Source organism: Piliocolobus tephrosceles, unplaced genomic scaffold (genome assembly GCF_002776525.5).
Source record: "Piliocolobus tephrosceles isolate RC106 unplaced genomic scaffold, ASM277652v3 unscaffolded_39799, whole genome shotgun sequence".
In the NCBI taxonomy this organism is placed as follows: Eukaryota; Metazoa; Chordata; class Mammalia; order Primates; family Cercopithecidae; genus Piliocolobus; species Piliocolobus tephrosceles.
The window spans coordinates 1-19,033 of record NW_022324085.1 but is presented as its reverse complement, the minus strand read 5'-3'; the positions used below and the strand labels follow the sequence as shown (position 1 = coordinate 19,033).

General features: G+C 43.9%; 1 gene segment (V, D, J or C); it reads left to right on the top strand.

Annotated features, from left to right (window-relative positions):
• Positions 1–16,669: 16,669 nt before the first annotated feature.
• Positions 16,670–17,453, top strand: LOC113223216. The segment is given in 2 exon segments: positions 16,670–16,829; positions 16,966–17,453. Coding segments are annotated over 2 exon segments (549 nt in total).
• Positions 17,454–19,033: the final 1,580 nt, after the last annotated feature.

Genomic DNA, 19,033 nt, shown 5'->3' with positions numbered 1-19,033 from the left:
GGGCACCGGAATGGTTCTCCCTGTCTTTTAGGTAGAGCGAGGCCATACAATGATGTTTGGATGAAGGGGACTGAATTCTGGGTCTCCATTAAAGTATTTTTTTTTTCCATCGCACCAATGAGGAGAGCAATCCCTTGGTAGTTATATTGTTTTTGGCACTTGGGAAGGTTTTTGTGGTTAACTCATATTAAGAAATTGTGCCTCTTTTCCTATTCAGATATAATCCAAGGCAGTGAAAGAAACAGCAATAATTTTGAAAGCAGTCACTTATGCATCCTATAATAAAGGTGTTAAGTTTCATTGCCCATATCCTACTTTCAGTCTAGTGGAAATGAAAAGGCACAGTTAGGGGGCATGTGGGCATGCCATGAGAGAAGTCAGTGCCAACTGAGAAGTCTGTGCCAATCCCCAGTACTGTGGGATTGAAGGGCAGGGAGAGAAGACCTCTCTTTCAGACTGTGCTCAACAAGGAGGGAGAGGGAGTTCGTCCATGGGAAGCTGAGGTGGAGCAAATACCAGGGGCATCGAACTCAGGGTGCAGGAGCAAATTCTTAGAGAGGAAAATGGTCCAGTTCAGCTGTCACAGGAGACAGGAGAAAGAAAAGTCATGTACTCCACAGTCCCCTGGCTGATTTACTTCCTTATCATACTATTTTGCACCAGCGTGTTCTCAGCTACCGCTGCCCTCTGCCTCTTCCAGAATCATTTTTTCCCTCTTTGGTGCTCAGATCAGTGGATGTGCAATGTATAATGTGATCATTTCCTGTAGCAGGCCCTTTGCTGGTCTTAATAATATCCATCTTTATTTATTGCATTAGGTACCGCTCCCTCTACTATGGCTTATTGCCTTATATGAGGACTCATTTTGTATATTTCAATTTTACTTTTTATTATTACACATTTGACTTCATCTTTTGCTGATCTATACTTTTGGGATAACACTGTCATTTTTGAAGGACATTTGTTTGTTTTTAGTGATTCCGGTTAAATAATCTCTTTATACTTCAACGTCTGTGTTTTCCTCCTATTTTAAACCAAATATTATTTTCTTTCATTCCTCTCATTCTGTTCCTCTTTCTTTAAATGGTAGTTTTAAGGGAGAAAAAGATAGGCTATAACTGGAGCTATGTGATAAGAGTTATTCAGAATGAGGGTGGGATATTAAGATTGGTAACTCAATGCAATAATCAGGGTTAGAACTAGTGTTGGGATGAGGGTTTAGGGAAACTGCTCATAAAACCTGCGGGATGGCACTTCTGGAATATTCTGGCGGCTCACTCTGCAGACATTGCCCAGCATTCCTTGGGCCATTGCGGAAGAAACAGTGATGACATTTCACTTATTGGCCACAAGATGGCAGTGTGGTCCACTGGGAGCTAAAGGGCTCTGGGCAGTCTGGGAGAGCAGCATAGGAGGGAAAGAGTTAAGAAAAATTAGGGCTTGGATCCAATATTATGCAGATGTTGCAGCAGCTTTCAGTTATTGCTAGGCTACCTACAGTTATGCAAGCGGTGGGACGTCCCTCTCATCTTTAATGAGCTCTACAGTTGAAGAATGTTGGCTGGGCAGCCTTGGTGTCCAGGCAGGTGCAGAGGAGCAACTGCCTCAGAGCAAAAGGGAAAAATGAGGAGTGGGCTGTGCCCTGAGCTCAGTGCATCTCTGCTGCACCTCATCTTCCCTGCAGGTCTCGCCAGGCAACAGCTTTAACCTGCTTGAGTGATCTGGGATTCTACAAGTTTATAAGTAGTACTGATAACATCACCTTGGCTCAGATTCCATTGGACACCAAGCAGGTGTTCTCTGGAGGCCAAAAAAATACTGAGAACAATTTCTACAACACCTAAGTAAAGAAACTAACGAAGGAAAATGTTAGTAGATGCACCAAACTGTGCCAATTAGTCCTGAAGATAATCGACTAGTAGAATTATCGCAAAGAGACTATAAATGAGTCTCTACTAAGTATTTGTGGGCATAGAACAGTGTCTGATTCCTCTCAGGGTAGATTAAGGAAGAATTTAGCTATTATCATGACTTTGGCTTGAATGAAAATCCATGAATTCCTCAACTGATTCTCTTGTAAAATATTACAGAATAATATTGAGCAAACGTTTAATTTTTCTCCAGCCTGTATCCCTCTTTGGCACTTACAGTTAAAGCGGACACCTAGAGGCAAGGTTTCTTTAGTTGGGATCTGTTAACTGCAGGACTGAGTGTTCCATAGCTGGGCGTTACAGGGAGTGCAAATCCCACGTGCAGGGAATCCCGTGTGTCTGTGCTGTCCCCAACTCCCCTCTGTGAGGCTGCCAAAGGGGGAGTGCCGGGTCTCCCAGAACCCAACTCACAAAGAGGGGAGCAGTCTGCTTGCTGGGCAAAAAAATCAATTCACCTATTGGTTAATATGTTGAAAGTCAAAAAGAAAGGAAATGCTCGATTGTGAGACTGACGGATGCCCAATTTCCCAAGTTATGAAATGTATAACAGCTCATGGTTCTCAGAATTTCAACAGCTCATTAAGATAATTTTAGAAAGTTTTTGTTTGCCTACAACTTTCCTTGATATTGATCCTCACTTGTTTTTCAGCCCACTGGTCACTTGAGGTTATTTTGTTGCCAAATTTCAATGTTGCCTATTTCAGTCACTGAGCACTTCTCACATTCTCCATATCTTACACAGATAGGTGTGTTCCTGTCTTTTCTTGTTTTTGTGTGATTCATTTTTAAATTGGGCTGTGCAGAATACAAGCATACATTTGTATATGACTCCCACCTTTTATGCAATTTAGCTGTTTAATTTTTAGTAATACTTTTTATTAAGGTATAATTAATAGAGAGTAAAACACAAATATTAATACAAGGACATCCTGGTACATTTTGACAAATGCATATGCCAGTGAAATAATAACTGAAATTATTATTAAAAAATTTCCATTACTCAAGAAAGTGTCCTCATGCACATTTCCAATTAATTTCTATCCCAGAGATAAAAACTTTTCTATTTTTATCACCATTGACTAGCTTTGTCTATTCTTGAGCTTCATATAATGTAATCATATTTTTATTGAGTTATTTTTCTCCAAAATTAGTATTTCTGAAGTGTTTTCATATTGTTGTATCAGTAGGTCATTCTTTCTTATGACGAATATTCCATTGCATAAATATACCACAGCTTGTTTATCCATGCTCCTGTTGATGGATATCCACGTTATTCCCGTCTTCAACCTTTATGAATAAAGTTGTTGTGAATATTCTTGTGGAATTCTTTCTTGTGGACATACGTATTCTTTTTTTTTTTTCAGATACAGACTTAAGAGTGGAAATACAGACTCATGGTGTAGATGCGTGTGCTACGCTTGCGTGTCCCCACAAAAGCTCATGTTGAAATTCGCCAATGTAATGGTATTGGGAGGTGGGTCAGCTACAATTAGTTCATGAGGGATCTGCCCTCAGAAAGAGATCAATGCCCTTATTGTGGGAGTGAATTAGTTGTCTCGGGAATGGTCTTCTGATAAAAAGGATGAATTCAGCCGTTTACTCTGTTTCAGATGCTTGTTTCCCCTTCCTTCTGCCTTGGATAACAGCAGGAGGCCCTCATCAGTTATGGACCCTTGATCTTGGACTTCCCAGTCTCCAGATCTATAAGCCAAATAAACCTCTTGTTTTTATAAATTACCCAGTCTGTGGTATTTCTTTATAGCAATAGGAAAGAAATTGAAACAAAATATGGTACCGAGAGTGAAGCTGTTGCTATAATACCTGAAAATGTGGAAGCAGCTGTAGTTAATCGGAAGTGGTTAATGGATAGAGGTTGAAAGAATTGGGAGGAGCAGACTAGTAAAAGCCTAGATTGCTGAAAATAGAGAATTAAGGGCAGTTCTGGTGAGGGCTCACGGAGAAATGAGAAAGAAGGTATCAGAAATTGAAGTAAATGCCATTCTTATTGTAAGTAGCAAAATCCTTGGCAAAATTGTGTCCTGTTCTAGGACTTCATGGAACATAAAAATTATGAATCATTCGCTAAGATATCTGCAGAAAGAAACATCTAAGGTGCTAAGCATTCAGGCTACTGTGGGACTACTTTCAGGCACCAAGAAATTTAACCCAGAAAGAAGGGATCCAAGGGAATAGATTTTGCAAGCCAGCACAGATGGTGACCCTACCTCTCTCTGCTGTCCTGTCTCCTATAAGCCAAACTCTGTGCTGTGAGCTGTTAAAGTACTATAATTATTTCTGGGGAATCTGTACTACTAATAATTTGCAGACAACCCAGGTCTGCTTTGGATCTGATCAGACTGACTAAGTCTTGGGAACTCTGCACCACCAGTCACTGAGGAAAGGGGCTGGGAATGTTGCCTGGGACAAGACAATATAGTTAGAAACATTGGAGTGAATCTAGCATCAGAAAGATGATGTGAGGACCGCAAGGAACAGCTGGAACCTGAGGTTTAATCACAGGCTCCTCACCCTCCGCTGATGAGCAGGTGTGTGAGCTCCAGCATGGAGCACCACAGTACTAGGTGGGAGGAGGGTGATACTGCAATCAGGCAGCCTGTGAGCTGGGACAGTGTAGGCAGAGGAGCAACTGTATCACCACAGAAGCTTCTGCCTTCACCCATCCCTCCAGCTCTGCAGAACAGGTAGAGAGTGCAGGGTCCGTGGAGCACTAGACCTAAGGAAGCCTGCATGGGGAGGACACAGGACAGTGACATCACAGGATACCCCTCCCATCAGGAAAATCAAGGCAAAGAACTCACTCAACTCTATCCCAGGAGAACGAAGCCCTGTGTCAGGTGCAGTGCTGCCTGCCCCACTGTGCCATGGGCCCTGGGCTCCTCTCCTGGGTGCTGCTTTGTCTCCTGGGAGCAGGTGAGTCCTGTGCACTGGACAGCAGCCCCATTCTCAGCTTTCCCACTCCTGTGTCCTCCACTTTACCTTGGGGAGGGTCTCCAGGCTGTCTGCTGTGCTCATCCTCCATCCCCTTTTCCTACAGGCCCAGTGGACACCGAAGTCACCCAAAGTCCCACACACCTGATCAAAACGAGAGGACAGCAAGTGACTCTGAGATGCTCTCCTATCTCTGGGCACAGCAGTGTGTCCTGGTACCAACAGGCCCTGGGTCAGGGGCCCCAGCTTATCTTTGAGTATGCTAGGAAGGAAGAGAGAGTCAGAGGCAACTTCCCTCATCGATTCTCAGGTCGTCAGTTCCCTAACTATAGCTCTGAGCTGAATGTGAATGCCTGGGAGATGGGGGACTCAGCCCTGTATCTCTGCGCCAGCAGCTTGGCACAGCCTGGTAGAGTCACTGACATTCTGTATATAAACTTCCTGCCTTAGCTTTGATTTGAGAGCTGCAGGCCCCACCGAGGTTTCACTCCTTCAAGGGAAGCTTTGAGTTGTTTGGAAGGCATGTCTTCTGTCCTACTGAGCACAGAGCTCTCCCAACCAACAGAGCCCAGGTTTCCTGTGCCGTGAGAGTGCCCACTTCTCTGCTGCATCATCTTGCAGCTTGTCACTTCCTGGGTAACTTCAGGACAAGAGTGACCAATGAGCCCTAGATGTGCGATTGATTCTTTGTATTTGTTATATAGCTTAAAGCCTTTCAACAATCTTGCATATCAAACATTCTTATTTTTCCTTTACGGATGGAAGGCTCAGGGACATTGAGTCATTTTCCCATGTCTCCTGGCTTGTAAGGATCAGAAGTAGGAAACAAACTAGTCCATACATTTTCTACCTAACCCCTGCTCCATCATCACCTTCTGCATCCTGGTCAGTAAGTCAGAGCCTCACACTGCCCTCTAGTGACCAGCAGGGCGGCAGTAGAGATTCAGTTGTCTTCAGGGGTCATTACTGTGGCCTCTTCATTAGCAACTTTGAGGAATGTTAAATTTCACACTTTTAAAAAATCATTTATATGCATTCCTGTGTCTTTCCCCAGTCTGTAGCTTACATTTTCATTTTAATGGTGTTTTTTGATGCACAAGAGTTTAATTTAATGCAATAAAAGCTAAAAAAACAATTTTGTTTGTGTGTAAACAAAAACCACTTTCTCATATAAATGCCTAAGCATATTTTTCTCAATTTATTCTAGTAAAATTTAATTTTGGATTTTCACCACTAAGAATAAATGTACCTGAAATATGTCTCATGTAAGAAATAAGACGGAGACCTAGGAATGGGAGGGAAGGACATATGTTCAGTGAAAAACCAACAGCCTGTCAAACACAGCCCTGAAGTAGACACCCGGAGCTGATGGTGTAGAGGTAGGTGGAGGCCCAAAATTGGGGTGGAAGCCCCAGTTTCGCCGAAATGATTTGAATCTATGCTTTAAAGACGAATGCAGTTTTACCTCTTTAGGCAATAAAGACCAAAAATAGACTAGCTATTTTAAATAATTGAACCTTAAACAGACCAAAGTCGGAACATCTTCCCTAAGGACAGCATTTTCTTCCACCCACTCACTAAAACTGTATTTGAGAAAGCTGTGTGCTATTGATAACTGTACAGTATCGTTACAATCAACATCGTAATAATACTGCTACTTGGATCAGAAACAAAGAGCATTTCTAAAGCTTGAAAAATGTAAAACTGGAAACAAGCTCTCACTGAGTTTGGAAATGCAGGCACTAGAGGGTGCTCATTTCTCTTCCTTTTCAAATCAGGGGGCTATTCAAAGCCTGTTCTAGAACAAGGAGTGAGATCCTCCACTTCCCCGTGGTGGTCAGGCTTTCAGAGGTAGAAGCCTTATTAGTTCATAATCAGCACGAACTGACCTCACCATCAAATGTGTCGACCTCGATGCTCATCCTCCTCAGCAGTCAGAGATTTGCTGTGTTCTCCAGGAGCTCGTGCATTTTTATGGAGCACACTTTATCCTCAGTTTATTAAAAAAAAAAAGGGGGGGCCTTTATAGGGTGTTCCATTAACAGAAGCTTTCTGTACTTTGCTCTTTTAGACGCTACAAATTCTGACACCTGATGAAAAGTGTAAACTTAAGCTTGTATGTGGTTAAGATTTTTTAATAACCAAATTAAATAATATATATGTAATGAAAATGTCAATAATGCCCTCGAATCCAATCCCACCTTCCATTGGTAATCAATATTAACACTCTGGTGTGCTTCCTTTCACCCCTCTTTTCTGTGTTCATGCATAACTTTCTACCCAAGTACACCTACAGAAAATGGGTTCACCTGTACACTTTACCTGCCATGTGCATACTTCCTGTTACTAGACTTGGTCTTTATTGTTCCAGGTTGGTCTATATAGACCTAACCTGCTCCTATTAGCTGCTTCACATTGCATAATGAGGGTAGACAGGTGCACTCGTGCCCTGTTGCCTGATTCCTAAGTTCCGCCAGATCTTTTCTAAAGTGACTGAATGGCATCTTATGCTTCCAGGTTCTCCTCACCCCAGCACTTATTTGATGATTCCAGCTTTTCCATCACTCATAGTCCTAGCAGGTCTGAGAGCTTTTATCAGTTTCTCCTGCATGAGGAGACAGGAATGGATAAAAGGATAGATAATTATCAATCCTATGGGAGACTACACAGTATCTGAGTTCATGCTCATAAAGCATTGAGAGGAATGTTAGTCTTGTTTTATAGATGGATCTACATGAGGCTAGAGTCCAGGAAGGTTAATGAATGGCCTTGCCTATGGTCTCAGAGCTAATAAATGATGGAGCCAGATAAAGGACAGTCTGCTTGTTTCTGTGTGGGATTGATCGATGGGTCACTGGAGTTCGAGGGAGGGGAAGTCTAGAACCATCTGGGGTTGTCTTCAGATAAGACACCAGGGGTAGGAGGGTCTGTGTACCCTATAGCACTGCAGGTACAGGCATCATGGTGTTGGCAATGGGGAGATACTAGAGCAGGTAAGTGGTTAGTGGCCTGGAACCAGAAGATCTGAGCTTTGAGAAAATTATTCCCATCACAAGATGTAACAGAGACACTGATGTGAATAAACTAGACCAGGGAGCCCTATGAGGAGCTGTTGTTAACATGAGGGAGGGAGAAAAGCAACTAAGTGGTCACTTCTTATATGTGAAATGTACAGGAAAGCAATGTTAACTAAAATCCCATCTGATTTTCATCAGTTTTGCTTGGTAAGTAGTTGGAAGGTGGGATAATTTATTTTGGAGGTTAGGTAAACATCTATAAAGCTCCTTTATCTTGTGAAGTCTGGTGACGAAGGGAAAAATGGCACAGCCAATGCACTCACAGTTTGTTTAATAAATAACTCAGAGTTCAAAGAGAGACACTTATGGGCCAGAAATTGGTAAATGTTCCTGCATTTTAAAATTAGGAGGATCTTATTTTCTTTGAACCAGCAGAGAAGGAAGCATAGGCAGTGGGGAGGGCCAGTTGGGAAGACGGCAGAGTGGCCGCAGGATGTCGAAGACAAAGGACATGTCATATCAAATTCTAAGCTGTGAAGCTGTGATGCAACCCTCCCCCTTCTCCTAATGGTTTTTCAGGTCTCAGCACAGATGCACACCTGAGGGAGTAATTGCTTTGGAAATGAAGGACAAAGAGATGTGTTAAATATTAATAACAACTCCACCTTACAAAGCACACCTGGAAATGGAAACAAGATTTTTCTAAGGCCTTTTCTACTCTAAGAGTCTGTAACTTGTTGGCAAGCTGAGAGGTGAGGATGGGGGACTGTTGATCCACATGCGATGAGTACTGTGTGTGGGGAAAAGAAAGAGAGATCAGACTGTTACTGTGTCTATATAGAAAGAAGTAGACATAAGAGACTCTATTTTGTTCTGTATTTGAGATGCTGTTAATCTGTGACCCTACCCCCAACCCTGTCCTGGCAAGAGACATGTGCTGTGGTGACTGGAGGTTTAACGGATTTTGGGCTGTGCAGGGTGTGCTTTGTTAAACAAGTGCCTGAAGGCAGTATGCTTTTGAAAAGTCATCACCATTCTCTTAATCTCAATTACCCAGGGACACATACACTGTGGAAAGTCACAGGGACCTCTGCCTAGGAAAGCTAGGTATTGTTCAAGGTTTCCCCCCATGTGATAGTCTGAAATATGGCCTCCTGGGAAGGGAAAGACCTAATGGTCCCCCAGTCTGACACCCGTGAAGGGTCTGTGCTGAGGAGGACTAGTATAAGAGGAAAGAAGGCCTCTTGGCAGTTGAGATAGAGAAAAGCATCTGTCTCCTGCCCGTCCCTTGGCAACGGAACATCTCGGTGTAAAACCCAATTGTATGTTCTGTTTACTGAGATGCGAGAAAACCGCCTTAGGGCTGAAGGTGGGACTCCCTAGCAGCAATGCTGCTCTTTATGCACTAAAAAGGTTTATGGAGATATTTGCATATGCATACCAAGGCACAGCACTTTTCCTTAAACATATTCATGTCACAGAAATCTTTATTCATATGTCTTACTGCTGACCTTCTTCCTACTATGATCCTATTGTCCTACCACTTCCCCTTTTCCGAGATGGTAAAGATAATGATCAATAAATACTGAGGGAACTCAGAGACCAGTGCACGCGTGGGGCCTCTGTATGCTGAGCACTGGTCCCCTGGGCCCACTTTTTCTTTCTCTATACTTTGTCTCTGTGTCTCATTTCTTTTCAAGTCTCTCGTTCCACCTAAAGAGAAATGTCCAGAGGTGTGGAGGGGTAGGCCACCCCTTCACTGTGAGGCTTTACCACGAAGCATATCATCTTGAGTGTGAATCACAGTGCTTAGAAGAATAATGCCCTTTACGTTGTTTTTCCCTGTGCCATCCTAAACCCACCCCACCGGTAATTAAGCAGCCATGGAAATGAGGGGAGCCAGAAGGAATCAAATGCTGCTGCTTGGTATAGTAGACACAGTAGACATGACCTGGGGGAAGGGTGTTTGCTGGGTCCAGGAGAAGATGATGAGCTCAGTAAATAGACAAGGAAAAACCCCTGGGGAAAGCTTGTGAAACCCTGGAGGAAACAGGAGATATGTTATTTGAGTTCCTTTTTGTTTATTACTCAATTAAATTATTACTAAATTAACGGCAGGCATCCTGCACAAAGGGATATTCTCTGCGAAACATGATATCTCAAATACAAACAGAGCATTCGTCCTTAACATAAAGCCCGCCCTCTCTCCCCAAGTCCCTCACGCATCAGGCCACCTTTGTGCCCATTGGTCATGGGCAGTGCTGTGTGGTCACCATCATCCACACACAGTGGGCAGTCAGCAGTGTGAGGTGGTTCTGCCTGCTGTGGTCTCACCCCAGGCATGGAAATGAAGGGCCCTGGGTGGAGCTGAAGTTGCTCAGCTGTGTTTCTCAGGAGTCCCATCTGTCAGTGAGTTGACAAGAAACAGAGCAAAACGACTCCTCCAATGTTAATGAGCCTGCCCCTGGGACTTGGAAACTTGATAACAGAGAAAACCAATATAGACAAAGGAATTTAAACAGGATTATGGTCAATTAACTAAATTAGAAAAGGATACTTGAAGGAGTATTTGGGACACAGGAGTCAAAAACACCAGGAAGACATGAGGAGTTTCCCTAAGCCTCTAGACTACAGCACTATGTAGATAACTAACACTAGAATGTTAATTATATCATTGAAGAAATAAAATTTGCATTGAAATACAAATGGTTTACAAAAGGTCATGAAAATCTTATAGACTTGTTTCAATTCAGACAAATGTGTTCTTCTCATTCTCAGCTGTTCTCTGAGAGCTGCATCTATCTTGAATTTGACTGTCTGGGGAACAGGTGTGGCCTCTCCTGACAGGAAGGCTCTGGGTCCCAGGCAGTGAGAATGACATCTCAGAATGACTGCCTTGAGATCCCTGTTCCCCTTTTATCAACACACAGAGCCAGAAGACCCCTCCATCCTGCAGCACCTGCCATGAGCATGAGGCTTCTGTGCTGTGCGGCCTTTTCTCTCCTGTGGGCAGATGGGTCCTGGGCAGGGCCCCTTGCATGGATTTAAAGGCCCAGTGCCTTCCCATTGGGGCTGCAGCATCAGTTTTGTTCTCTGCAGGTCCAGGGAATGCTGCTGTCACCCAGACCCCAAAATTCCAGGTCCTGAAGACAGGACAGAGCATGACACTGCAGTGTGCCCAGGATATGAACCATGAATGCATGTCCTGGTATCGACAAGACCCAGGTATGGGGCTGAGGCTGATTCATTACTCAGTTGCTGCTGGTGTCACTGACAAAGGAGAAGTCTCCAATGGCTACAATGTCTCTAGATCAAACACAGAGGATTTCCCGCTCGGTCTAGAGTCGGCTGCTCCCTACCAGACATCTGTGCACTTCTGTGCCAGCAGTTACTCACAGCGCTACAAGGCTGTCTCCTCTCTGCACGTAAAGACAGGGAGGCTCTGCCCTCCTCCCCGCTCCCCAAGACTCACGGATGCCCTGGGCAGAGTTCTCTACACCAGGAACCTTGGAACCCCAAGTGGCCCAAAGTGGCCCAGACAGAATGAGCCTCGCTCTGTGCAGAGATCTAGCATTAAGTCCAAGAAAGCCCACCCCTTCGATTGCTGGGCTCAGGTCGGTCTTGGAAATTGATGGGGAATCACTATCATGGCGGCCACACCTGGGAAAAGGCTTCCTCTTGTGGCTGCAGCACCTGACCTCCTACAGGTCTCTGTGCTCTCCTTCAGGGTCTTTCCCCACAACAAATCTAGACAGATCAGAGATCCACTTCTAGAATTCCATCGTTAAAGGTTGTTCCTTGAAACCACTTCTGTTAAGAACATCTCCATTAGGTTTGCATCAATAAAACAGGGCCACTACAAATTTCACACTGTAACGGATTTATTAGACCGTATGCATATGTGGGAGGAGCTAAGGAAGACAAAGTCTGGAGGAGAGAAGTCAGAAGGTGAGAGAGCCAGTCAGTAGCCAGGGCTTCTGGAGCTCTGGGTAGGACAGGCTGGAGATGCAGGGACTTGAGAGGATCAGAGCATGCCAAGCCATGCAGTGGGACCTTTAGCTGGGAGGACAGGAAAAGGCCAAGGAAACCTGCTTCTGTGGAAGCTGTTCCCATGTTAGGGGGGCCACCCCTGCAGGTGCACTGCCAAACACTGGGGGCAGCCTGGCTGCTGTTGTCCAGCATTTGGGAAGGTGAACTGGACACAGGGTGCAGAAGGAATAGGACTTCCGAGGTCTGTTGGATGCCTCTGTATTTGCTGGTCACTGACTCTCAGTCTGACCACAATGACCTGCCTAGTGTAATAGTGACTGTATTACATCTATCTAACAAATTTTACCTAATGTATCTTTGACCATCTGTAACCCAGAATGATTAGAGAAATGGCCTTCTTATCTTGCCTTCGCAAAGTTCACTTAACACAATCCACCACAGGATGGATTCTCCCAGACTGAGGCATCTGATCACACAACTGTCTCAATCTTCCACAGTCCCTGGACTCCTCTCCAGGGGACACCTGTGCTACCCAGGTGAATGTGGACACAATTTATATGTAGATGTTCCAGACACGGGCTACTAACTTTTCTTTAATCCTGTGCCTAAAGTCTCCCTCCACTTAGAGGCAGGGCTCTGCCTCCTTCTATCTCTTTCCTGAGCTTCCCTCCTGATGGAGTTGCAAGGACATCAAAGCCCTGGACACAGTGCAGTGACCTGTGGAGACAGTGGGAGGGAATCTCATCTCTTGCTGCCTTCCTGGACCCAGTTCTTTTATAAGCGAAGCAAGTGCTCCTGTGAGGAAAAGAAAGAGAGATCAGACTGTTACTGTGTCTATATAGAAAGAAGTAGACATAAGAGACTCCATTTTGTTCTGTATTTGAGATGCTGTTAATCTGTGACCCTACCCCCAACCTTGTCCTGGCAAGAGACATGTGCTGTGGTGACTCAAGGTTTAACAGATTTGGGGCTATGCAGGGTGTGCTTTGGTAAACAAGTGCCTGAAGGCAGCTTGCTGGTTAAAAGTCATCACCATTCTCTTAATCTCAAGTACCCAGGGACACGTACACTGTGGAAGGTCGCAGGGACCTCTGCCTAGGAAAGCTAGGTATTGTCCAAGGTTTCTCCCCATGTGACACTCTGGAATATGGCCTCATGGGAAGGGAAAGACCTGATCGTCCCCCAGCCTGACACCCGTGAAGGGTCTGTGCTGAGGAGGATTAGTACAAGAGCGTTTGCTTCTTCAAGTTCATTTGTCAGTTGAGATAGAGAAAAGCATCTGTCTCCTGCCTGTCCCTGGGCAATGGAATATCTTGGTATAAAACCTGATTTGATGGTATGTTCTATTTACTGAGAAGGGAGAAAACCACCTTAGGACTGAAGGTGGGACGTGCTAGTGGCAATGCTGCTCTTTATGCACTAAAAAGGTTTATGGAGATGCTTGCATATGCATATCAAGGTACAGCGCTTTTTCTTAAACATATTCATGTCACAGAGATCTTTATTCATATGTCTTACTGCTGACCTTCTCTCTACTATGATCCTATTATCCTGCCACTTCCCTTTTCTAAGATGGTAAAGATAATGATCAATAAATACTGAGGGAACTCAGAGACCGGGCGCCAGCCTGGGTCCTCTGTATGCTGAGTGCCGGTCCCCTGGGCCCACTTTTTCTTTCTCTATACTTTATCTCTGTGTCTCATTTCTTTTCTCAAGTCTCTCGTTCCACCTAATGAGAGACGCCCACAGGTGTGGAGGGGCAGGCCACCCCTTCATGCTCTGGTCTCCCTTTGAGCTCTGCAGTATGAGAAATGTGCTTCATGAATTTGTAGCTGAGCAGCTCAAAGATTTGCTGCCAAACCCAAAGTGAAGTCCTCAGACCTGCAGAAATTGCTCTGCATTTCTGTGAAGATGGAAAGAATACTGTGTGGTAGAAATACGTTCTCCCCATTTAGAGACCTGGCCCCCAAACAAGACAGAGCAGAGAGGGCCAAAGAGCCCAAAATATGTCTCAGATGATTGAAAGACATTTTCACAGGACAATCCTGCTGATGACATTTGGTCCTTCATATTACACGCCTAACTACCCTTCTCCCCAGATCAGCTGAGTACCCAGGATATCACACATCTCAGCATCTTCTAACAAGGAAAAATCTTTGTGTAACAGCCTCCTTCCTGAATCACATTGACTAACCCTGGAAACTTAGCCTTTCCAGAAAAAAACTCTGTTTTCCCCTGGCCCAGTCTAGCCCAGTAGGCTTAATTGATGATTTATGTCACCTTTTAATTTACTCAGAGAAGAACATATGATTTCAGAGTAAAGGATATTCATTTTACTTTGTATAAGTTGGACCTAAACAGTAAACTGAGTACTTTTCTTCCATCAGTGTCTTAAATTGGACAATGGTAAAACAAATCTTTGATGCTAGAAATTTAGGCCCTAGTATTTTTCATATTGAAGTTCCCAGTGTCCTGGACACAGAATAGATGGGCGTTAATAAGTCACACTATGCCAGAGGTGGTTTTCTAGGGGTTTATAGACCAGTATTCTCTCATTGAGGAAGCATAAGAGCATTTGCTTCTTCAAGCTCATTTGTCAGTTTTTATGGGACTTTCCAGTTTGAAATAAGTTATGCTTTTAAATTTGAAAGAGTGTGAAGTCAGGCCGGGTGCGGTGGCTCATGCCTGTAATCCCAGCAATTTGGGAGGCCGAGGCAGGCTGATCACAAGGTCCACCTGGCCAATATGGTGAAACCCCGTCTCTACTAAAAATACAAAAAAATTAGCCAGGCATGGTGGTGGGCACCTGTAGTCCCAGCTACTGCGGAGGCTGAGCCAGGAGAATCGCTTGAACCTGGGAGGTGGAGGTTGACATGAACCCAGATCACGACAGTGCACTCCAACCTGGACAACCTAACAAGATTCTGTCTAAAAAGAAAAGAAGGAGTCTGAAGTCTACAAACATAATATAATTCCAATATCTCCAATATCTAAGTTATTTTTTGAAGTTCTGGGTTTCAGAAAAAAAAAGAAAGAAGTAGGGATATCCACAGGTTTGGCCATTTTTATATTTAAGATCTATGTGTATATATGTGTGTATGTATATATATGCACACACACACACACAAATGTATACACACACAGAGATGCATATATGTGTGTGTGTGTGTGTATATATATATATATATGTAACATCCCTTGGAAGAAAATGTCATGATGACTACATGGCTTAATGGGATTTATTTATGAAGAGAGTTTTTCTAAAAAGAATTAGAAATTTTGAATTCTTTTCTGAATCTTTACTTGGGACTTCCCAGACAGCATTTCTGACCCTACCAACCTATGTTGTGGATGTATATGGCAGCCCGGAGTGCAGCAGACAGTTCTTGGGCCCGTACCTTTGCAAGTTAGACTGGAGATGCCTGTAAACATGACAGATTCTTGGTGTTGTTCACTCCCAGTCCGGGCCTCTCTAGAATGTCACAGACGACTATCGAACAAACAGATTCCCAGTAAGAAGAATATTAGGACATAGCCATGAGGAAACATGAACACAAACAACAAATATTTGAAGTGCAAACCTGAAGACTGTAAATTTTGGTATTATAAGATATGAAAGTTTGGAGAGCTACATTTAAATGAACACGAAGGGAAACTGAAACAAGAAAAAAGAGAATGTCCGAAACCATCAAGTAACTTTCATAAAAATTGTCAAATAATGTATCTATGAATGCCTCACACAATCACTGAAAACAAAATGGAAAGTCAAACAGTTGATCAGCTACTCCGAAAGAGATTTTTAGTGATGTCAAAGATGGATCTGCAGGAGTGATCTAGAATGCAACATGGAAAATTAAAAGTGAAATATGAAAGACTTTAAGAACAGGGAAGAAAAAAATGGATATTTCCCATATATTAGAATATGCATATTTTTCATTATTTCCCATTTTGAATTGCGTAGGATTGAAGTATCAAACAGATAAAATAGGTAGAATGTTATGAGGTGATATTTATGAGATGTTAGCTGACAATTCTTTAGAGGTGTTTAAGGTCCCAAATTCAGAGATTCCAGAATCAAAATGAATCTCAAGTAAGACAAATAGTCAAGTCATAGGGAAATTGTAGAACATGAGGTACAAAGGGAAGATTTTGAAAGCAATCAGAAAGAAAAGAGAAATACCCCCCATAAGAATAGATGGAGAAAAAGAGTAAGTAAGAGAGTGGTTAAAAATAACAATTAGCTCAATTGTCATTCTCCTTCATTTAAGGTGACATTGATTTTAAAAAACTTATTTAAGTGGAATATGAAAAAAGACCGCTGTGAGTTTCTATCAAGGTACCTTTTCTGAATTTCTGGTTAACAAAGGTGGGAAGTGATCCCAGAAGAAAGGCATGAGGACAGTTCGTGAGGGAACCCATGCGATGGAACAGTCCTGTTGGGCACGTGTGACTGGAGGAATGAGGAAGGCTGGGTCATGAATGTGGATGGCACAGGAGACCTTGACTTGCAGGAAAGACAATGAGCTCACCCCTTTGTGCCCTATGTTGGGGGCAGTGTTGGCGCATCCTACAGGACATGCCCAGCAAACAGAAGAGCAGCTGTGGGATGAGAAGATGAACTCAGAGATGCAGCGTGAGGCCTCCAGGTCCAGACAGCTCTGTAAGTCAAAGCGATGAGCTGCGCATTGATGTTAAAATGGAGCTTATAAATATTTAAAGCCTCACCCAAGTGTGTTCTAATATAAATGCTGTGACCCTGACCTCCTGGGGATTGACAGAGGAAGTGATGTCACTGTGGGAACTGCCCTGTGGGGACAAGGACGTCCGTCATCCTCTGCTCCTGCTCACAGTGACACTGATCAGGTAATGCCCCCGTCCTGGCCTGACCCTGCCATGGGCACCAGGCTCCTCTGCTGGGTGGTCCTGGGTTTCCTAGGGACAGGTGAGTCCTCAGAACACCAAGGAGTTTCATTTTTTTTTCTGTGTGTAGGCGTGTGTGTGTGTGTGGATGTGTGTGTGTGTGTGTGTGATGACTACAAATGTTTTCGTTATTCTGTTGCCAAATTCTACTTCCACAGATCACACAGGTGCTGGAGTCTCGCAGTCCCCAAGGTACAAAGTCACAAAGAGGGGACAGGATGTAACTCTCAGGTGTGATCCAATTTCGGGTCATGAGTACCTTTACTGGTACCAACAAGTCCCAGGGCAGGGCCCAGGGTTTCTGACTTACTTCCAGAATGATGATCAACTAGACAAATCAGGGCTGCCCAGTGGTCGGTTCTCTGCAGAGAGGCCTGAGGGATCCGTCTCCACTCTGAAGATCCAGCGCACAGAGCAGGGGGACTCGGCCGTGTATCTCTGTGCCAGCAGCTTAGCCACAGCGTGGCACAGTAGCCTCCTTCCTGTTCACAAACCTCATCCTTCTCTCTCCTTGCGGCTCCTAGAGACCCTTAACAGAGGCCTCTCTTTGATCCTCACATTTCATGGGAAAGAAGTAGATTTGGACATCGGCTGTCCTTTGGGTAGAAAGAGACCACAGATTCATTCCTGAAACACAGTGAATACAAATGTAGGTGGTGAAAACAATCCTGGCCCACTGCACTCTAGGAGTCCTTGGAGCCAGCTCACTGCTCCAAGCCAGGAGTGGGTGTCTTAGCCTTGGCCTTCAGGGCAGATATGCATCTTCTAAAGGTATTGGAGGCTGCTGTGTTGTCCACACACATGAGGTTGACAAGGGCAGAAAACATGCCTCTTCTTCATATGTTGGAATATCTGGCATCTGGAAGGTCTAAGGCTACATCTCCAGGAAGATCTTTCTTCTGAAACCTCTTCTATCCCTGTCACCTTGGAAGTTTCTGCAACAAAATATCAAACCTCTCTTCCTATTTGAAGTAAAGGTCTTTGCAACTTTTCTGGTCCTTATTTGATAAATACAATCATGATAACAATATGACTTCATTTCTTCTGCCTACTTTAAGCCACCTGTATCCTTTATTTTGTTTCCATTTTCCATTGCTGCTGTCCTGATAGACAGAAGCATGCATTCACCACTGCTGCTGGTTCACCTTGATTCGCTCAGGAAATCTAGTTTCTAGATTCTGAGTGTTTTCACTGCTGTTCAACTCACTTGATTTGAAATAATTTTCCTGAGGTCTTTAATTCAATAAGTGTTTTATTTATAATATTGATCCTATTCCTTTTTATTTTATTTCTCATATTATATATTGTTATACAGTACTTGTTATAAATAGAAGTACAATGATTATATTGCAATAGAATCTTCCACCTGTCTGTGGGTGATGCTGCAGTTTGTATCTATGAAATCGAATGCACTGGTCAGAGCTGATGTGATTACGGATCGTGGGTTCCTGAGAGTTCTCGACATCAGACCACTTCTCCAAGTCTGGGACTCAGTGTCCCAGATGCAGCCATGAAAGAGGGGCCCTGATGCAGCCATGAAAGAGGGGCCCTGAGATTTTCATACCTAGGTAGGGCGTCATAGTCCTTCCCAATTCACTGACCAGAAATTTTGGTGGTACAGACACCAAATTTCTTTCCCCAGAGAATGATGGTCTCCGGGTGGGAGTTTCTCTGGACCCCTCTTTATTGTGCCATCATGAAATCCCTCCTTGCTCAGGTGCCCTGTCTCCTCTGGGACTGAGTAAGGCCAGGGCGCAGATTGGAATTCCCTTTCTTCCTAGACCTTTTCTCTAACTGCTGCCACCTTCCTCCATGTGAGTCCTGAGAAACCTGATCCTGACAGTGGACAAGCTCTGGCACTAAGGCTGAACAGAACACCGTCCACAGTTCTAAACGGTGCTGCAAGAACATGTAACAAAAGCGAGCAGGGCTTCCAATATATACTGAGAATGAACATGCAAGAGGAGCAAAGGGCAGATGTTACTAATGAACAAATAGGAAGAAATAGGGTTTCTACTCTAAAGGAATAATTCTGTTGTCATAAGGTAAGTAGGAGAAACATTTCTTTGCAATTACTTCAAGTAAAAGGCAAGCAGCTGCCAACCAACCAGCATAACTCTTTGCTCTGTGATCTTGGCTGCTTCAGAGGACTCAGAAACCCTTTCTCTGCGCAAACGTCCCTTTGTCCATTCCAAGACCCAGGATCTCACACTCTGATCCTATCAT